General features: G+C 37.6%; 3 protein-coding genes across 6 annotated transcripts; 1 reads left to right on the top strand and 2 right to left on the bottom strand.

Annotated features, from left to right (window-relative positions):
- Nucleotides 1–729: 729 nt before the first annotated feature.
- LOC18429589 (perakine reductase) lies at nt 730–7,072 on the bottom strand. 4 transcript variants are annotated; one of them, XR_002280107.2, is made up of 8 exons: nt 6,666–7,072; nt 6,139–6,309; nt 2,961–3,164; nt 2,614–2,786; nt 2,167–2,263; nt 1,667–1,820; nt 982–1,212; nt 730–893 (listed from the first exon to the last, which is right to left on the bottom strand). XR_002280107.2 is itself a non-coding variant. In XM_011623331.3 (7 exons), exons 1-7 carry the CDS (start codon nt 6,972–6,974, stop codon nt 1,034–1,036), a joined length of 1,287 nt encoding a protein of 428 aa, XP_011621633.3. In that variant the 5' UTR covers nt 6,975–7,072; the 3' UTR covers nt 730–1,033. The 4 variants fall into 4 exon arrangements, 1 of the variants encoding a protein (XP_011621633.3); XR_016051915.1 differs by having other exon boundaries at nt 2,618–2,786; XR_016051914.1 differs by having other exon boundaries at nt 730–1,212; nt 2,618–2,786.
- Nucleotides 7,073–8,721: 1,649 nt separating this feature from the next.
- On the bottom strand, nt 8,722–12,139 carry OTP86 (Tetratricopeptide repeat (TPR)-like superfamily protein). The gene has a single exon (XM_006838873.4). It carries the CDS (start codon nt 11,750–11,752, stop codon nt 8,831–8,833), a length of 2,922 nt encoding a protein of 973 aa, XP_006838936.2. The 5' UTR covers nt 11,753–12,139; the 3' UTR covers nt 8,722–8,830.
- Nucleotides 12,140–15,258: 3,119 nt separating this feature from the next.
- On the top strand, nt 15,259–21,680 carry LOC18429587 (emp24/gp25L/p24 family/GOLD family protein). Its single transcript, XM_006838872.4, has 4 exons — nt 15,259–15,585; nt 19,359–19,545; nt 20,139–20,246; nt 21,367–21,680. Exons 1-4 carry the CDS (start codon nt 15,346–15,348, stop codon nt 21,498–21,500), a joined length of 669 nt encoding a protein of 222 aa, XP_006838935.1. The 5' UTR covers nt 15,259–15,345; the 3' UTR covers nt 21,501–21,680.

Here is a 21,680-nt window from a genome sequence, read left to right as displayed (position 1 = left end):
ATACCTTACTTATGCCTTTTGATTTAATTTTGAAATATCGATACACATAATCTTATGTTCGAATGAGTTCAAACGGGTAGAATAGTTCATATCATCTCTTATGCATATTAAAAAAAAAGAGAAAAAAAAACTACTTTCAATTTATTTGTTTAAATTTCTTTTGATAAAATGGAAATATAATGCCAGTCCTGACATATTGGGGCAGGACATGGCCCTATTATATTGGCTCTTTTTCTTTTAGAAGCTTATCAAAATACTCATTTAATGGTTAAAAAGTGATTATAAATTACTTGTACCAAATATAAATGATCTCATGATAGATTTTAATGTCCTTGTAAAGCTTCTGACACTGAAATTGCATATTTCAGGCGGAGTTTGAAAATGCAATTGTTTAAGATGGACTATATAACCTCAGCCCTAACTAAATCGAAAAAAACTTTGGGAACAAATTAGCCCCTCTCGCCTAGCTTTGATTATTCAAGGAGAATGCCTAATATAAACCTCACCCCTAACTAAGCCCTATAAACTTTGTGCGACGGTAACAAATTAGTCCCTCTTACCTTGCCTCAATTCTGTACCATTACACGTCACTTTACTTGCGGAAATAATGCAGACTTTTGCTCTCTGTAGCAGTGTTTCTAACTCATGATCATGTGTCTTATGACAGATATTTTGAAATTAAATCAGATTATATGGATAAAATGTTATATTGTTCAACTCCCACAGGTATTTTACTAAATTTCACTATTTATAATTTCAAAAAAGTCTTACTGCCACTTTCCGTTACAATTCTGATGGAAAAACATCCATGGAATATTTTTTGAGAGAGCAGCATGCACTGGTCCAATTTTATCCTCACTTTTTGCAGCATATGAAACACCACTAATTATTTTCTGAGAAAAGCAGAGAATAAATAATAGTACAATTATCCATAGTAGGTGAACCCTCAGAATCCTCAGAAGATGAAAAACAAGCCTTTACCGTTGAGTTCAGAACTTGTGGTCTTTTTATTTTCTGATGAATTGTGCGCCTGCTATCTCTTTGGAGGAGTATCTGTGAACTTCCAAATGGAATTGTACATATTCGTTTCGGCTCTAGAACCCGCAACCTCGTCAAGTGGCACTGAGTCAGTAATTTGCTTGATATCATCAACTGTGAGCCTCAACTTCAGGGACTCAAGGTTCTCATCAAGGTTCTTAATTTTAGTTGTCCCTGCAGAGGCAATCCAGTGATAGATTCATTAACTCACTTGGAGAACCATTGAGGAAAAATAGATATATTTTAAAAAAAATTGTCTGATCTTAAAGGGCCAAATGACAACCATGTCACTGACATAAGTGAGACATTCTTGTCCTATGAGATGCATTATCGCCAATGGCAAGCATTCCATTGTCCACTGGACTACCAGAAAACCATTGTGGGTCATGACTATTCAATGAAGTGGACAGCAGTTGAGAGAGAGGAACCTGCCAGAAGCACAGTGCCCCTAACGTACAGTCCTCTTCCCTCTCCATAAAACGCCTAGCAATGACCCAATAGGCTCTGTTTTTTCCATGGTCCACTGGATTAAGAATTGATTCCTTTATCCTAATTAGAGATGGACTTTCAACATTTTCTATATGCCGATTGATAGCCTAATAAATACAGGAAAAAATATAAGCATCACCTGGAATAGGAGCTACATCATCGCCTTGATACAGAACCCATGCAAGAGCCAGTTGAGCAGGGGTACAGCCATACTTACCAGCCAAGTTTGTAATGCGAATGTATATACTTTTATTCTTCTCAAAGTTTTCTCCTTTAAATCTTGGATGGGCAACCTGTTTTGAAGCAACAGTTAAAAGTAGAATCCAAATATATGTGAAAAAGTAACAACCAGAAACCCGCCACAATTATTTCCTATTGGAGAAATGTGGCAAATGTTATAATAGACATAAGGTACTAGTTTCCCATGTTGGCTTGGATTTTCAATACATGATAGTGAATTTTGTAGATAAGACATAGCATTTCCTACTTGTCTTTTTTCTTTTTTTAGTTGGTGTCTCATGTGAGCATGTGTGGGATGAGGTATTGGGCTGGGGCATTGGTGAGAACTAGGTTATCAATTTCCTTTCTACTTCCCTGTACAGTAACCAAAACAATCACAGACCCAGGCCCAGTTCATACCAAGTCATTCTCTTTGGACAAACTTTCCACGACTGCCTTTCCGGCAAAGAAACCACGACCAAGGGGGCTATAGGGCACTATCCCGATACCGAGTTCCCTACAAGTAAGAAGGCATCAAGCATGTTAATACATTTTACATTTTCTCATATCAGCATATAAGTACATTAATGAGCATAAACAATGACATTATAACCAATACAGAGCCTAGATATGCACTAAGGAACTTCAGCAAATTGATGAAGTGCGAAAGCTCCAAAGTAATCAACAGAAGAAGCTACATCATAGAAAATATATTATATTCACATACATAATCGTTATAGGAATAATACTCACATCTAAAATGCAAATAACTTATGAAAGTACAAAAGCACCCATCTAAACAAAGAAGTTATCAAGTAAAAAAGCAAATTAGCCTCAAAACTTTCAAAACTACATGAAAGAACAGACCTACATATAGGAATTATCCAATCTTCACTGTCACGAGACCACAAGGACCACTCAAGCTGTACAGCGGTGATTGGATGCACAGCATGCGCACGCCGTATGGTATCCACACTGGCTTCAGACAACCCAATATATTTAACTTTTCCCTCTTCCACTAACTTCTTAAGTTCACCAATCTACATTCCATTCGGATGGAAGTCAAGAAAGATTATGCATGTGTTGTGTGATGTGAGAGAGAAGAGAGAGAGAGAGATTTGGGCTCACTGCATGACTGAATCTAGAAAACAAACGACCTTAAAATCAACTTAGGCAGATAAAATTTTGAACTAAATAGCACGTCTATTGCTCACAGTGTCCTCGATGGGCACAGATGTATCTACCCTGTGCTGATAGTAAAGATCAATATAATCCACATCAAGGCGTTTAAGGCTTGCTTCACAACATTGTCGAACGTATTCTGGGGTGCCATTAGCCACAAGCTCTGTTTCTGTTATCTTCAATATGCCGAATTTTGTCCCTAATTGGACTTTATCTCGAGGTAAGTGCTTCAATGCCTGAAAAAGGATATTCTTCTACACATTGAATATGAAACCCCAAACAAAATGACGAAGGAGCTCAAAGCAAACAACTAAGAGCAAGTGAATCAAATACTCATCAAGGACAAATCCCACAAGCACTTATCAAAAGACTTATTATCTTGCAAATGACAGTCGAAACATAAACGGAACAAGATACAAAATAAAATTTATAGGAGGGTTTTTTTTTAATCAATTAGTGACTGTACTTATTCATCAAATAATAAACATCCATCCATCATGTAACCATCTCATCCACATTCATACATTATAAAATAAAATCGTGTGGAATTAACAGCCGTAATCATGTCCATTCCTATGAATAAAATAATTTTTACTTATCAACAAAAATGATGGCAACAATCCAACATCAAAATAAATTTTGGTTTTAAATTCACAGATCAAATTCGAAAAGTACTAAAGCTTCTAGAGGGCAATGGAGTGCCAAGTTCGTTAGTTTTATTTGTCCCCCGAGTCCAATTCTCACATGCCTCATCCCACTTACTGTGCTAGTTGTACAGGATGTCATGCCGAAAATATCTAAGGAACAACTAACTGCCATTGTAAGCTAAGTAGCTAACAACCAAAATGTGACTCCCCTACCAAATCAATACATGAAAAGAAGTTTAAAATTTAGTTTTTATACAAGACACTCATTTTTTGTTGCACATTGTAAAACAAAAACTGCCAAGCATAAATATCATATATTTGCATCTTAATGTGTTTATTTTTTAAGTGTTTACTATTGTATAGAATAAAGATGTACAAGTTATCAAAAAATAGGCTCCCTACAACTCGGAAGCTCTATGTAAAAACCATCGAGAGCATGGTGAAAGTCAAAAAATATAGTACATTCAAAAAGGGAAAAGATAAAAGGCTAAAACCCCAAAACCCACGAACTGAAGGTCTCTAAACTCCTGCCATTGCTGCTCCTCCTCTAGCAAGAGCGTTCGCCACATGACTCGCCTCCCACCAGGTATGAGTCCATGAAACGGGAATATGCCTGCAAATGTCAAAATTCTTGTCAAACACATGAGCAAGTCTCCAGGGGGGTGCAGCCTCCTCCGAGGCCCTGAGGATGACATTACTAGAATCACCTTCCATGCCCAATTCAGTGCTCCAGTGAGGGTTGAAGTGTTTGAGACCTTCCAATTGGGCGAGAGCTTCCGCCGTAGGGGAATCAACTTGGCCGATAGGTCTGGCGAAGGAGAAGAGGGAAAAGCCATAGTGGTTTCTGAAGATGCACCCACCCAATACCAGCCGGTCTTGTGTTGCCAAGCGAGCAACCATTGAAGTTAAGTTTTTGCCCAATTCCGGAGGTCACCAAGGAGACAAATGAGGGATGGCATTAGGCCTGAGAGAGAGGAACGACTGCTAGTTGAGATGGAAGTCTGAGGCTGAGAGGTGCTTGAAGCGGCTATGGTTTGAGGCCCAAAAGATAATCATGGATTTAATGTTGTCCCTCAGGACATGAAGTGGAGAGTAACAGCATCGAAAATGCTTGATCCGAATGGCCCATAAGCTAGCCACGACTGAGGACTTCCATAGTAGAAGGCCTGATTTAACCCATGGGAGAAACTTTGTTTGAATCAAACTTCGTGTATTCAAACAAGTGGGTTACTGACCTAGGGGTGGCCCAAGACCAGTTGAACTGCAAAAGTAGGTCCTTCCAAAGGTTGCTCGCTAAGCTGCAGTGAATGAAGTGTTGTGGATTTGTTTCCTCATCGGCCATGCACGTCACGCAGCGATTGGGAGTGATCAGGCCCCTTCTTTGTAATTGGCCTACCATTAAGACGCTCTCGGAGAGGGCAATCCTATTGAAGACTTGGATTTTGAGAGGGATGAAGGATAGCCAAGCTTTGGCAACAATGGAAGGTGAAGGGGTGGAGGTTGGGATGGAATGGAGCTTGCGGTAAAAGAAGGAAACTGAGAAAGAAATCGTCCGCAGTAAGGGACCAAATTATTTTGTCCTGGCCATGGGGAGAGAGAGAGAGAGACGGAGTGAAGAAGGGCTGAGGCTTGAAGGAGGGCTGAGGCCTCTCTGTAAGATAAGTCTTCCGAAGTTTGGAGAACAAGAAGCACCTACCATTTGGAATGAATCCGCAACTGAGACATTACTGTCTCTGGCTAGGCGGAAGAGGTTGGGAAAAAGGTCTCTCAGGGGAGTGTGGCCGATCCAAAGGTCGAATAAAAAATTGACCAAGAGTTCAAAGTTTGTCCGAGACAGTTTCTGAAAAATCGACCGAGTTGCTTGGACTTGGGCTCTGGCAGTGGCGGAGCCCGAGTTGTCCCAAGAAGGGGGTCGAATTCGGGGATCTTAAAAAAAAAATTAAATTAAATTAAATTAAAACAATTATAACAAATTAAAAAAATAAGAATGAATTCGTAACATGTTTATTTATGTGTTCTATCATCTGGCAAAGATTGGAAAGTATTTTGGCTATGACTACTTTTTTTTGGATTTTCCCATCTTTTTGGTATTATTTCGGAAACCCCCCGTCACAAACTGATTTTTCAAAATCTATTTTTTTTACTACTTTTTTAACCTCATTTAGATGTGTTTGTTTAATCTTACTTTAAATATATATTACCTCTTATTTTGGATTTTTTGTATTTTTAAATTTTTTTAACACTTTTTTGCTGCTACATTACTCAGCCCGACTCAGGCTGAGTTACTCAGACTCGGGCCGAGTACTCAGCTCAGACATGGGCCGAGTACCAGGCGAAATCGTTCATTCGAACACTAGTCCCTGATCAAAACCACTAGCTATCGAAAGGGGGATATTTTCACACTAGATATAGAAATTAGTATTCAACTTATCCATCTTATATGTAGTTAAGATCATTTCTTCTGTGAGTCCCCCAAATCAAAGGTCAAGCGAGGTGCTAACAATAGTACACAATATGAATAAAATCAAAATAGGAATAGTTTCTTATGCAAATAAAATCATACCTTTCCCACTAGTATTTCATTCATATGGTTGGGTCCATATACATCTGAAGTATCAAAAAATGTAATGCCCTTGTCAAAGACATACTTCATGATTGCAATTCCATCTTCTTCTGGTACAGGAGCATTGTACCTTCCAGTCAGACCCATACAACCATAACCCAATTTGGAAACCTGAAATTTTATAGCATTAAAGTAATACCTGAGATTAACAAACACCATTCATAAATGCAAAAACATCTAGGAATTTGGAGAACCAATAATACTTACAAAATTATAAGCAAGCAATTAGATATTCCTCAAAAAACACAGTATCAACAAAGTAGAAGAAAAGAAACCCATTCTCCTAAGACTAAACAAACCCAACACTTAAATTCAGAAATATTACTAGTAAAGATTTTAAGATGGCACCCAGATATTGCTAAAAGATATATGTAGTAAGCATCAAAATCATATGTCACTTAAATAAAATGGGCTTCTTAATTTTTTGGATAAAAAATAATGAACTAGTGATAAAACAGAGATTGTACCTCCAGTCCTTGACTTCCTAGCTTGATGCGAGGCATGATCTCTGACGCCATTTTTGCCCCAAAACTCCTCGAAAAATAAAATTCATTTCGACAAGCCCTGAGCTTTGGAGAATGCAGGCAGAGAGGGAGACCTCTCAACCCACTTAGGCTTAGGGTTTGAACAAGGCTGAGCATGGAATACTCTTGGTGCTTGATAGTCGAAGGTAGCATAAAAAAAAGACATAAAAATATGGTAGGGAGCGTACAGATCAATCTCAATAACAAAGAAGGCGTGATAAATAACTCCCGATTGTGATATGTTCGCTCCATTTACAGTGTTCTGTGAATTACATGCCATTGTTCAATATTTTGATTTATTTATATTTCATTTTTGCAGAGCACCCGTCAGGGTACATGTCATGAGGCACAAGTTCGAAGATCTGATTTATAATAATAATAAATTACGTACGGACACCTTTCATGCCCATTGATACCTTGTGCCAAAATTACGCGGACCACCGTCCTGTTTTTATTTTTTTAGCTTGTATCCCTCCTTTTTTTTTTTTTGAGATTGTATAGAATGAAACCGTTTATCGTCGCAGTTACTTACCACCGTCCCATTTGAACCGTCCCATTTGAAATTTGATAGGTTGAATGTGTCGTAAATATCAATAAAAATTTTCTTGAAGTTTAAGTTTAGTCAATAAAATAATTGTAGGTTTTTAAATATGATCACTTTGTATCAAAAGTAAATGATTTTATTTTATATTTTTTTATGAAATAATTGTAGCTATCCAAATGTGACCACTTTGTACCAAAGATAAATGGTATCTTTTTATTTTTTTAGTACATAAGGTCTATTTTGAAAGAAAAATTGCTTCATGTGGGCTAGACCGCATTTTGAGATTGTATACAATAAGACCGTTACCTTGGTCGCAATTACTTACAACCATCCCATTGATACTTTCTCTTGGAGAAACTACTAAAAAGTTTCTACGAGAATCGTAGAGTCTCAGATAAACCAAAGTCTCCATGAGAACTCTAGAGTCTCGGAGAAACCACTTAAAGTCTCCATGAGAACTGTAGAGTCACATAGAAACCACTTAAAGTCTCCATGAGATCTATAGACCACTTAAAGTCTCCATGAGAATTATAGAGTCTTGGAGAAACCACTTGAAGTCTCCATGAGAATTGTAGAGAAACCAGCCTTTGACTGTGCAATTTCCATGAGCTTCTCTACAAGAAACCAATCTTTTACTCTACAATCTCATGAGCTTCTCTACAAGAAACCAGTCTTTCACTTTGCAATCTCCATGAGAACCACTTCTTTACAAAAAATCAGTTTTACACTCTATAATATGCAATCTCCATGAGAACTGCTTCTCTATCAAAAACCAACCTTTGCCTTTGCAAGAGGCACGTTGCAACATTTCATTCCAGAGGAAGGCCCCGTCTCTCTTTAAAGGAAGCCACCTTTCCTACATGGCATCCTCATTAGGGCACACCTATTCTTTCCTCGCCTATCCCATATCCATATGTATAGGGTTACCAAACCACACTAACATATGAAACTTCATATATCTCAAAAAAAAAAAAAACAACAAATGTACCCAATAGTCTTAATCTTTTAGGATTTGTTTTTTTTATAAGGAAATTTATCGATATAAATCCCAATCCCACATAATTTCGAATTTTTTTATATGGGTGATTTTTGGATATCACTTGTCCAACACAAGGAAACAAACTGATAAGTCCAATATTGATTTTTTCGGTTATATGTCAGTTGGACAATTATATCCCTAGTGACTAGAATGGATATTACATAAGCAAAAGCTAGCAGTTCACCCTATCAATATTCCAAGACCCAAACAACTTGATTTTCGGCCCTGAACTATTTGTGTCAATGGATTATTCAATACAAAACTTGAGATAAAAGGGTGAAGACCAAAAAACAATTCACAAATGACAGTTAATGGAGTTGAAGTTACCAAATTTTAGCCTCCAATAGTTATACCTCGCCGTACCTGGATCACGAGGTAGCTCGGGTTGCATAATTCATGAGTCATTGCTCACACAGTGAAATCAAGCATTAAATCATCCTAATTTACAAATTTTATACAGCTGAACTATAACCTAGATATAGTCACAATTTACAATTCACCATATCAAGCCAAAACTACAAAAATTCACCAAAAGTCACCACAAGAGCATACTCCACCCTTGAAATGATGGAACCTATTCGAATCTCTGACAACAATCTCCCGGCCGAAGATCTTGGCTGCGAGTTTGATGGCATTATGACAATCTCCACACACTCTCAGGTTCTTCGTTACACGAATGGTGGTCCCCTTTGGAGTACTCAAGAGGCCAAAAGCTATGGCAATTCTCTCACTATGACCATGCAACATCTCCACCTTCTCTCTTTCTCCTACATCATGCAGCACAAATTTGGTCTGAGCTACATATCCAGCTCCTTCCAAGCTCTCTCTAACTTCTCTAAGCATCTCATAGATCTGCTCTGTCTTTGGATGATGTTTATCCCCTGACATGAAAGAGTGCACCATGTTCCCCACCTCAATCCAACTACACCCTGGATTTTTCTTTAATCCCCTCTTTTTCATCATTTCCCTAACGTCTTTAACATCACTCCATTTCCCAGAGGAAGCAAAAATATTAGAAACAAGTACATAGTTTCCAGGGTTTTCTGGTTCACTCTTTAGAAGGTTTTGCGCTATGTGTTCTCCAAGTTTGGTATCAGAATGGACCCGACAAGCCCCAAGCAGAGAACACCAAACTATGCTATTCGGCTCGATAGGCATGTTCATTACAAATTCATATGCTTCATTTAGGCAATCTGAACGTCCTAGTAAATCGACTATACAGGCATGATGGTCGGGCCATGGGTCTAGCCCATAGTCATCTTTCATCATTTTTAAGTATGTTTTTCCTTCTTTCACCAGGCCTGAGTGGCTACATGCATAGAGAAGAGAGAGAAATGCGATATGGTCAGGCCTAGGACCCATTTTCCGCATCCTCTCAAACAATTCCAGGGCTTCTTTGCCCCTCCCATGCATTCCATTAGCAGTGATCATGCTGGTCCATGAGACCAAGTCCTTCTCTTGGATAGCCTCAAAGACCTTGTATGAGCAACCCACTGAACCACACCTTGAATACATATCAATTAAAGAGCTACTCAATGACCCATCTAGTATAAACCATTTTCTGATCAAGTAGCCATGTGCCTCTTTTCCATGCCTGAGCACAGAGAGATCCGCACTTGCCGAGAGTATACTCACCAGGGCCACTGAGTCTGGTTCAAGACCAGCCAATACCATAGCTCGAAAGAGCTCGAGGCCCTTGTTTGGAAGGTGGTTCTTAACGTAACCAGAGATAGCACTTGTCCACGTCACCAAATCCTTTCTAACAAACATTTTAAACACACAAATTGCATAATCCATGCACCCGCATTCACCATATGCATCCACGATCGAGTTCTCCAAAACACGGTCAAGCAAAAAATGCCGAATTACGTAACTGTGGACCTGTTTGGTGTAGGAAATGGACTCCAAGCCTCCACAGGATAGGAGAAGGCTCCCAATTATCATAGAATCAATGGGTATCCCCTCCGATTGAGCTTCTTCGAAGAATTCCAAGGCTTTTAGATGCATAGAATTCTGAGCATATCCTGAAATCATGGCTGTCCAAGATATTACATCTTTGGTGGGCATTTTCTCGAAGACACGGTTGGCGTTGTCCATTTTACCACACTTTGAGTACATGTCTAAGAGGCTGTTTCCAGCCTCCAAATCCCCATTGAAGCCATTTTTCAAAGCATAACAATGGATCTCTTTTACTTGCCTTAGGTTTCCCAACCGAGAAGCAGCAGAACCAATCGTTATAATGGAGACCAAGTCTGGTTTTTGACTGGCATGCTGCAATTCTTGAAAGAATCTGAGAGCTTCACTGTAACCCCCACTCTGAACATAAGCACAAAGCATAGAATTCCATGATACTTTATCTCTATTCTTCATCCTGTAAAAAACCTTGGCTGCAATTTTAATGAGATTTGATCTAGCGTACATAACCAGGAGTGAATTGGCTTCATGAAAACCGAGCTCCTCCCCCCATTTCTTCAGCATCGCAGCATGGATTTCCATGCCCAACTTCAAAAATGACTCAGTTGAACAAGCCTGAAGAATGCTCACTACTGTAAATGAGTTTATTCCGACACCTTCTCTATTCATCTCTCTAAAAATCTCAAGTGCTTCATAAGAGTACCCCTTTCGGGAATATGATGAAATAATAGTGTTCCATGAGACAACATCTTTGCATTCATACATCTCTCTAAAAACCTTGTCTGCACTGCACAACTCTCCACATTTTGCATACATGGCCATAAGAGCATTGAGAATAGAGGTGAATGAAAGGTATCCACTCTTAATTAGCAAACCATGGATCTCCTCTCCCATGTCTAAAGCCTTTAAGTAACCACAGGCCTTAAGAACACAAGGAAATGTAAATGAGTCAATTGATCCCCCCATAACCCATGCATCAAGGAACAATTCGACAGCTTCGTGACCCTGCCCTAAAGAGGCATAACCCCCAATCAATGCATTCCATATGAAAGTGGTTTTCTCAGGCATTAAATCAAATAGCTTGCGAGCTTCTACGATGCACCCACATTTCGCATACATAAATAGAATTTTCGTGCACAAAAAGGGGTCATGAGCATGAGACAAGCCATGAGAAGAGATTAAACGCGCATGAATCTGTTTGCCCAAGGTTATGGACTTGGCATCAGCACAAAACTCAATAATGGTTGAATATGAATCAGAGGTTAAGGGGATGAGACCTTGGTGGAATGGCTGAATGCTCTCTCTTAACCTTAATTCATTAATGGGTAGTTTTAATTGGAGAGAGTTGTTGGTTTTAAGTGTTTCAGGTGAGAGAGAAGAGACATGGAGGGGTGGAATTTTCAGGGGCTCCAAGAGAGTGGTGGAATAGCGGAGTGAATTGTTCATTGTGGCATTGAAAGGAAGGAGAGGCACATTTGCATTGGAAAATGATAGCAAATTGTTGAAATAGAAGGCCCAAGATTTCCTGTTCATATCTCAGGCCAGGTGGGCCTCCAACCCATAATCATCAGCGTCTGTTTCTCTCTCATCGTTTAGAATTTAGACCTTAGAGAGAGAATTTGAATTTGAATACAAAATTATGAATCGTCCAGATTTCGAGAGTAAAACTGCTATGCAAGTCGAGATTCGAGAGTAAAACTTCTATTCAGATTCAGATGCAAGTGGGACGACAAAAAGATAATTTTTTCTTTTTTGGGTAATTCGGTGGTTAGAATCGAACTTGCAAACCACATAAACCCAAGCCTATTCTTAAAGAAATTAGTATCATTTCTCGATTTAGATTTACGTGCGTCATCCTTGTGGAGGGGCCTTAGTCCTATTAATTGTCCGGGTTATATCTTATTTTGTATAAATAATATTGTAATAATCTACTATGTTTATTTTGATAAGACTATATAGATTTGACATATAGTTTAATATAGTAGATTATTTTGATAAGACAATATAGATTTGACATATAATTTAAGATAGTGTCATGGCATGTCTTTTGAAATAGTTCGAAATCCATACGGCCGAAATAAAATAGAAGTTGTGCATAACAACCTTACTTTTGTAAGATTGCAACATTATATGAACTCAAAAGTTCATAACGGAACATTAAATTTACAAAGAATTGGTGAAATATAAATTTTTTTTGGGTTAGTGAGAACAATAAATTTAAACAAATTAAAAAATGGGGGATATGGCTTGAGACCATTGGTAAAATGCGCCAATTGATAAGCAAATGAGTTTTGATCATAAAAAATTGGAGGGAAAACTATAAATTTATAAAAAAAATAGGTAATTGAAAAAGTCATTAATGTTTCATATTTAGCTAAGAAGTGTTGTGAAAAATAAAGTATGTATGAATAACATGAAATATAGTCATCTTGGGAAACATGCATTGTAATGATTTTATTGTGATGATGCAATAAAGTCATTGAGCAATAATTTTATGCCATGACTCATTGGCACCTTATTAGTGATAAGGTTGACACCTCATGCCAAGTCAAATGTGCATTTGATCTCTTCTCAGGGCTTGTCTCGTGATAAGCCCTCAGAAAATAACAAGTTCATTTGATCTCTGCTCGGGGCTTGGTATCATGTTGATGCTTTTGGTCGCAAGTTGTCAATAAATATTTAGGTATATCTTGCTCTATAGTATAAGGTCGACAAATTATACAAACCATACTCGTTTCTTAAACTTTAACCATTAAACACGTCTGTCTGAAAGGATAATGAAGTTTGTAAAAAATCGATATAAAAAAAAGTGAGGACATAAAGGGCGTGAGAGAGAGATGGACGAGATAACGTTGCAACGATAAACAGTCCAGGTCAGTTTTAAAATAGGGAAAAGTTACAATTAGAAGTAAGGTTGCATTAAGTTACAATTAGAAGTAAGGTTGCATTAATCTAAGGATCAAGTTTCTACGTGGTCAGCCCACATGTTGTGTAAATACAGGCTTGACAATAAATATTTTTTTAAATATAATTTGATCATAATATTTAGAGAATATATAATCTTTAACATGGAGATCATGAATATGAGAAAATAAAAAAAATTAAAAACTAAAAATAATATTTATATATATATAAAATATTTGAACTGTTAGTTATACTTGGTTTTAGATAGACCACCTATTTGCATCCTTCTTTAAAATGGACACCTCTAGACTGTATATTGTAGAAATACAGTCCTGGCCGCATGAAAATTTTTCCTTAATTTAAACCGTTCATTTTATTTTAAAAGTGTAGATTTGACAATCTTAAATGATGTGCCACTTTTTTATTGCCTTGAAAAACATGTTAAATCTATACTATCCAATCAAAATACATAGTGCATAACATTGCAAGCTTACTGCTACAAATAAAGTTGCAGATTGCACCCTTTAAAATATGTAAAGGTTTCTAAAAGAAAAGGTTTATATAACGTTGCAACCTTATACTATTGGAGTAAGGTACATGTAAAAAATTATTTAGGAGAGAGTGTTCCGATGTTGGATAACCCTCAAATTGATCATCTCAACCCCTAAATATATATAGATAAGTGAATTTCAAGACCTACAAATAATACTACTTTTAACCATTTATCTGGAATGTTTATTTTAAAATATTTTCAAAGTATTGATAGATCTGTTTGATTTGTAATATTTTTTATTTTTTTTAATAATTAAAACATATTTTCAAATTATTATAAAGTTTTCGACATTCGAACTACAATTTAAAAAAAAAACTTAAAGTATGCCTTGATTCTACATTATAAGAAGGGCAAAATGTACAAACCTCGCCCATTTTAAAATAGGTAAGGGCATGACTAAATAAACAGATGTAGTCTCCTCAGCATCACAGGGAGTATTAAAATGCATATTGTGATTTAGATGACCCCAAAAAATATTTGCTCATTATGTTCCGTAAAATCAACGGATTGCATGCATTGGATAAAGTATGAGAACCCTCAAACATGACATTGATTCAAGGGAAATTCATCAAGATGTCCATAAGAACTATTTAACATTTTGCAATTATAATCATTTAAACTTTTCAAGTCATGATTGTGGAAAAAGTTTATACAAAATTGACATATTAAAATGTAAAATTAGGGTGTACATTAAAAGGTTGGGACACGGTTTCTATGAGTCCATATAGAAATGAGTCACGTCTTAAAATTTTATTGTTTAGACGGATTTTTTTACCTAATTTGAAAGGAGACGTAATCTCTAATATAGAGATTATGAATATGAAAAAATTGAAAAATTAAAAATAATAATTCTATTAAGAAAACATGTGGACTATTAGTTTCAATTGTTTTTAGATGGCCCACCTATTTGCATCTATCTTTAAAGTTGATGCTTATACCTCAGGGACCGCAACTGTAGAAATGCGGTCTCCACCACATGAAACAATTTTCCAGAAGGTTGTTTTGCTGTATAGATAATGGTTGCGGTTTGTATATAGCCGAGGCTCTAAACAATAAAAAATTATAAAATTTAAAGCATAAAAAATAGTGTAGATCAAGACGATTTATGAAAATCTTGAAAATTGACAGTCCAAAAATATGTTACAAGATGCACTAGTTTCAAGACTTGTAATCCATTTTTTTTTCTCATGTCCATGCATCTTGATATCGAGATGATGTTTTTGAGGATATTTAGGCATCAAAATAACTTCTTATAGTAAAAATTTTGAGGTAAGCTCGCATTTTGAGATCGAGATGATGTTTTTGAGGATATTTGGGCATCAAAACAATTTATTCTAATAAAAATTTTGAGGTAAGCTCTAATTTGATTGTTTAGAGCCTCGGCTCTATATAAACTTTTCCCATAGATCATAGCTCTTATCGATCCCTCCACTCGATCCCACGTCCACACGCCCCCTATTACCGTAGATAGATCAAATTAAAGGGTGATCATTTTTATGAGCCCCTAGTACATGTGATCATATGCACCATAGGCTTATTTCCATGTCATAAATTCACAGAGATCGGAACATTGTCCAAGACTACCCGTAACAACTCTCGCTCTAAATTATCTCTGTGAAGTCGCATCTTCAAATTTTCCCACGGAGAGAGCGTAATAGGTGAGGAATCGATGGGTTCCAGGAGCGAAAGATGCAGATCCAAAAGACCCAGTTCGTTTCTTGGGTTTCTTCTTTTTCTAGGGTTTCTTTCGAGTTTCTTCAACCATGTCTCAGCCCTCTCTGTTACAGTCAACGATGTTGAATGTGTATATGAATACGTGGTCTATGAAGGCGACTCAGTTTCAGGGAACTTCGTGGTGGTGGATCACGATATCTTCTGGAGCTCCGATCACCCTGGAATTGATTTCACGGTTAGTGATTTCCTATGTCTTCCGTTCATAACAAATCTCTGTAGATTCTAGGGTTCTACTTTTGAGTTCTTTAATTTTCCTATTGTTTTGTTTTGTTTTATAGTGGGGTTGGGTTTGGTATATCTTTTTCTAGCGCAGAAAAAAATAATCTTTTGTGTTTTGGATGATTTATGCACCTGAGTGAAAGATTTTGATACATATTATGTGAAGAATCGATAGATCTGAAGTGAGAAAATGGGAGTTTAAGGGGAGGACGAGTTTTATGGCTTTTTATTTAATTGATCTTTTCACTCTTAAATTTCTATGGAAGGTAAGAGAATTTGAACTGTGCATTCAGATTGAGTAGAAACTTGAGAAACAAGAAGTCAATTTGGAAAGGAAAGTAGAAATTAAAGGTGCAATATTGCTGATTCCTTTGACATAAGGAACTAATAGATGATTTGAAAGTTAAGAAAGAAATCACTTGGGTTTTCAAATATGAGGCTATTATCTAGATTGAATCATTCCCGATTATAATCATACCACAAAATAAGAGCATAGAAGCTATTATTATCCTAATTTGTTTAGTAAATCATTGAAACTTCAAAGATTGCTTCGCACCACAAGTTAAGGATATTAGGTAATTTGCATTTTTTATTGATGGTGGACAAGGGTTCAGATAAAGATAGATTAATATGGGAAAATGGAGGAGAATGGGAAGATGGTTCTCTCAATGTGACCATTATCTCAAAATAGAAAATGAGAAGACGGGGAATTGTGCTCAACTTTGAGATGCTTCATTTCTAAAAAGCAACCTTCCAAACAAGTGGACCACCATTCCTTGACCAAGTATATTGATTAAAATCTCAGCTTTTCAAACCCATATAATTGATATCTAAAGGGTGAAGGCCCCCACCTTGAAAACTGTATCTTCAGAAGATGCCAACTGTCTGGAATATGTTTTGGAAAATTTGTACCTTACATCTTGAAGTATCTCATAGTAACATGTAGCAGGAAAGGAATCAGTCCTTGATATAACTAGTATAGAACTTCAGAAGTAAAGAACTACCTTGATGAAAATTCAATTAGCCTTGACCACCTTTTCCTAGAGCCTGTTCTCAACTCAATTAGCCTACTTTAATCAATTAAAATTGAAAACCATGTGTTGTGGTAATCTTGACTGCCCTTCCCCTTTCTTGTTATGGGGGATTATGGTGACATTACATAAAACTCTTTACACGCCAAGGTCCATTCGAGCGGCACCTGGTAAAAGTTCATCTCATTCCATGACTATTCCTCATATCCTTGATGAGGCCCATAAGCATCAAGGATGTTCCATGTTGATAGATTGGTCGTACCCACGAAACAAACTAAACTTCTCCCTCGTACTTAAGGCCGTCATTATTAATGCTCATGATGCATTGATTGGTTGTTGTCACTTCCGCATCCTTTTTCATGTCGCATCTTTCACTATTCTTCCCCTTGAAATAAAGGACACTTGTGGGTTCTTTGGCAAAATTCCCATGGCAATAGGATCTGCTTTATGGATACAAAAGATATGATATCCTCTCTAACTATGGGATGAATCACTTTTTTGCTTAGTCGATTTGTGTCAGATTGCTCAAGTTAACAAACATGAATGGTTTAGAACAGATTGCAGTCCAATAGTTTAGAATCACAATAGTTATTTGTGGAGGTGCACTTCAATTGTTTAGAATTCTAAACATGTATAACATGTTGTGATGTTATATTTGAACACCGAATTGAATACTTACCCATGCCATTCTGCTCCCTCCTCAACTACGCCGACAGCCTCCCTCTCATTCCTTCCATGTACCAAGTCACATGTCACAAAATGCATCTAAAACCCGTACCCAATCCACACACCCAGTGAGCTGCTAGTCTGCCATAAAAGGCCTCTTTCCCATCAACCACAAATCAAAAGCACCTTTTCAAATAGATGTTTTGCCATCAAAGTAGGGGAAAACATTATCTCAAGGAGATTATCCTAGTGGCGAGATTCAGTGATAGGATTCTTAATCCTCTAGGACATGACATCAATGGCATCTGACGTGGTTCATCCCTTTGGAGTGGAATTCCTTGAGACAGAGTCCTTGCTTGCTCTAATGTTTTGGATCCAATTGATGGAGCCCAAGGTTTGTGTTGGGGAGCACCCAATGCCTAGGCGGCCGCCTAGAACTCGGGCGGCCTAGGTTCAAAAAGGGGCAAGGGGTTTCCAGTATTCCTGTTTTAGGTCTAGATTTTGTATTGAAAATGGATATTCATGCATTTTTTATAATCCAAACAAACAAAACCCGTAGAAATACCCCACCTGATGGGTATTTTTGCACCTAGGTAGGTGCAGTCCCCTGGGCACCTGCCGAGGTACCCTAGGTGGGGTACTAGGCGAACGCCTGCCTAGTTGGTCCCCCCAGGCCTAGACGATGCACCCAGGCCCCCCTAGCCCCCCTAGGCACTGGGCAGATCACTTTTTGAATCAATGGTGAGGTTCATCTTGAGATGAAAGAGAATTGGATTTTCTCCCCGTCCAAGAGTTTGCATGATAGAGATGAGGATATGTTCCAATAACTTGAGGCTCAGGGCTTTATGCCCTTTGTGTCATGTCTTGGAGGATTAAAAAATCCCACAGGTGAAGCTTGCAACAAGGATAATCTCTTTGAGATATTGTTCTCCCATCTTATGATGATAAATTGCCCATGAGAAGGTGCTTTTGATTTGTGTTTGGTGAGCATGGAATCTTGTGGCTGTTGGTGGGATCATCTTAGAATATGACATCAAGGGCATCATGGCAGTGTGGGTTGGGTATGGGTTGTAGGTGGGTGTTGTTGCATGTGTCCAAGTACAGGGAAGGAATGAGGGGGAAGGCATGGTTGACAAGGAAGCAAAGTGGCATGTGCAGCTCATCAAAATGAGTAAGAGATATGGTTGTATGGGCTGCAGGAAAGTATATGGGTAAAATTGGTCTGCCAATGGTACTAGAATGATAGGAGGGAGGGCCAGCCAGCGGACATAGAGGATGTGGTTCACTCTTAGTTCTTAGCTCTCTGGCCTCACTCTCTGGCCGCATTACATCTACCTTTCATCTCTCTCCTCATAGCCTCTTCAAGTAATTCTCCTTCATACCTTTCTTTGAATGTAAGAGTAACGGTTGCCAATTTTGTTCGTGGGCAGTAAAAGTAAGGGCGAGAGTGGACATAGAGGATGTAGTTCACTCTTGGTTCTCAGCTCTCTGGCCACATCGCATCTACCTCTCATCTCTCTCCTCGTAGCCTCTTCAAGTAATTCTCCCTCGTAGCTTTTTTTGAATGTAAGAGTAATGGTTGCCGATTATGTTCTATTTTATGTTCTGCATCAGCCTGTACTTAGAAAGGGTTTGACTTTATTAGAATGCTTCTTTTGTGGAATACTTGGTATCCTTTTTATACGTGGAAGAAAATGAATTTTAGATGTCCTTAAAAATGCAATTAATTTTTCCAATTATTTTAGACTTAATGTATGCAAACTTATGTTGACTCCATTGTTTGGAAACTAAATTCAGGAAAATATGCATGCATCTCTATTTTTGTAATCCAACCAACTGAGTCAGGTCAATTATTTTCCCATCATGTGACAATGATGATGATAAAAACAATACTGTTTTCATGGGAAATGAAGCAGCACAAATTTATAACAATTACACTTTTGCCATTCTTTTTTCTTTTCTGTTCTCTTCCTCTCAATTACACTTGGAAATTTGGGATATCAATCGTTGTTTTTGCTTCAAATCTCTGCAGGTTACGGCTCCTGCAGGTAATGTGGTGTACACTTTGAAAGGGACATCAGGGGATAAGTTTGGATTTAAGGCCCCAAGAAGTGGGATGTACAAATTCTGCTTTCACAATTCGTATTCAACACCTGAGACTGTGTCGTTCTACATACATGTGGGTCACATCCCTAATGAGCATGATCTTGCCAAAGATGGTAAGTTTAGTAATTCTATCTCTCTTTTCTTAGTCACTTTCTTCTCATTTCTCTGTTGTCTTAGTTGGAGTGGCTTAAGCATTGCCCATTCCCCGACAATGATCTCTCTCTCTCTCTCTCTCTCTCTCTCTCTCTCTCTCTCTTTCTCTCTTTCATGTGTTTGTGCGAGCTTTTCAATACTGCACTAGCATTTGGGCATCTTTGCCTTACCTCGGACGTCCATGAGTTCTTGTGAATTGCTGTGTAGCATGGCTCTTATGGCCTTTAAGCCCAGTTATGACACCTGGTTTGTATGAGGGAGGTCATTGATTCAAAGTTGCCCATATACAAATTTTCTTTGTACAGAAATGGAGAGAGGAGGGGAGAGAGAGATTAGGTTTTTTCTTCCTTTTAAGCTAACAAATGATATCAGTCATGTTTATGAGAATGATGGAATGGAGAGATCATTTTCTCAAAGTATTGATATATAAAAAGCGAGTCATGTTTTCAATGTGTTTGCCTATATTGAATTGGAAATGAATCATTGTTTTTTCCATTACATTGAATTGTTTTTTCCAATACATTGAACCCTTGGATGTTCTATTCTTTACCAGAGCATTTGAACCCCGTGAACGTGAAAATTGCGCAGCTTCGTGAGGCATTGGAGTCTGTTACGGCCGAGCAACGGTACCTGAAAGCACGTGATGCTCGCCATCGGCACAGTGAGCTACCTCCTCTATGTCTTTAGTTTGCTTTGCCTTTAATCCTCTAGTTGCATCGAATATGAAACGTTAGAAGACTAGTGCAGGTTTTCTTCATGAGAAATGACTTAGAGATCTAGGTTGAGTGTTTTCTTATTGACAGATAATTGTGTTCATTTGAAGAACTAATTAGTGTGACTGCTTAAACTAAAGAAGATATCTGTCTAACCCAAGAAAATGATATGTTAAAAAACTAAAGCTTGGTAACTAAAGCTTAATACAAATATAGAGCATCCCAAAAAGAGGAAAAATAACTAAGATTTTATCATAATTCCCTTATAAATGGTGCCTACCGATTTTGATGTAGGAGAAAGTTCACAACCGTCGATCTGTATCCATTCCTGAGATGTGGATAGGGATTCAAGTAATTTCTAGAGGATCACTCCCCTTCTTTATAATTTAGCACAGTTCTACAACAGTCAGTAAATGGAAGTTGCATATATTAACACGCCCATACCAATATTGTAAATTAGGAGAAGTATAGCATAGGTTGATGGACTATGGTATACAGTTCTTCAAGCTATATCCACAGTCCACAACTGCCAATGGATGGACAATCTTGTGGGCCTCATTTCGGTTAATCTCAACCATCTATCAGTTGTGGTCGATGGAAAATTTAGCTTCGGAGGACTATATGACATGGTCCAATTGATGGATTGTATCTTCCCCTATATTCATAATAGAGAAAAGTATACAATGAGACTATTTACTTTGATACAAGGTGGTCACAATTAATCTTGACCATTGGATGTGAAATTGGGTGGCCGCATTTATTCTATTAACAAAGCTTAAAGTTCAAAAGAAATTTTTTCGAATTTTTTACACAACAAAGCCGTCAAATTTTATATCGGAAGGTTATAAGTAATTGTGACCTCTTTGTACCAAAGGTGAATGGTCTCATTGTATACAATCCTTTATAATATTTGGGTGGTTGTGGTAATACATGTAAAACTATAATTTCCAAAAAATGTCAAAATATTAAACCTAGTATATGAAAAAATTCTACGATCTATGTTTTCCATATAAATCATCATATCATATTTTTCACACTTTGCACTGCGTATTTGTTGTTTGGATGCAGCAAATGAGAGCACCCATAGAAGGCTCATCTTCTACACTCTTGGAGAGTATGCGGCTTTGTTGGCAGCAAGTGGTTTGCAAATCTATTACATTCGTCGCCTCTTCAACAAGTCAGTGGCCTACAATCGAGTCTAAGTAGGGCCCCTTATGTATATCCATGAGTTGTTTTAATTTATCCAAGGGGTTATTTATTTGTAGAATCCACTCTCTTTTCGTTGTTACTAATATTATTAGGAGGGGGAATAATACTAAAAAATATAATCAGGATTTTGTTGTACTGCTGAGTTTACGAAAATGCTTTGAGTTTTTGAGGGA

Source organism: Amborella trichopoda, chromosome 3, assembly GCF_054954075.1.
Source record: "Amborella trichopoda isolate Santa Cruz 75 chromosome 3, AtrichopodaSantaCruz75HAP2 v2.0, whole genome shotgun sequence".
NCBI classification, from domain to species: domain Eukaryota; kingdom Viridiplantae; phylum Streptophyta; class Magnoliopsida; order Amborellales; family Amborellaceae; genus Amborella; species Amborella trichopoda.
Note: the sequence above shows the minus strand (reverse complement) of the source record. Positions and strands in the feature narration are given on the sequence as shown.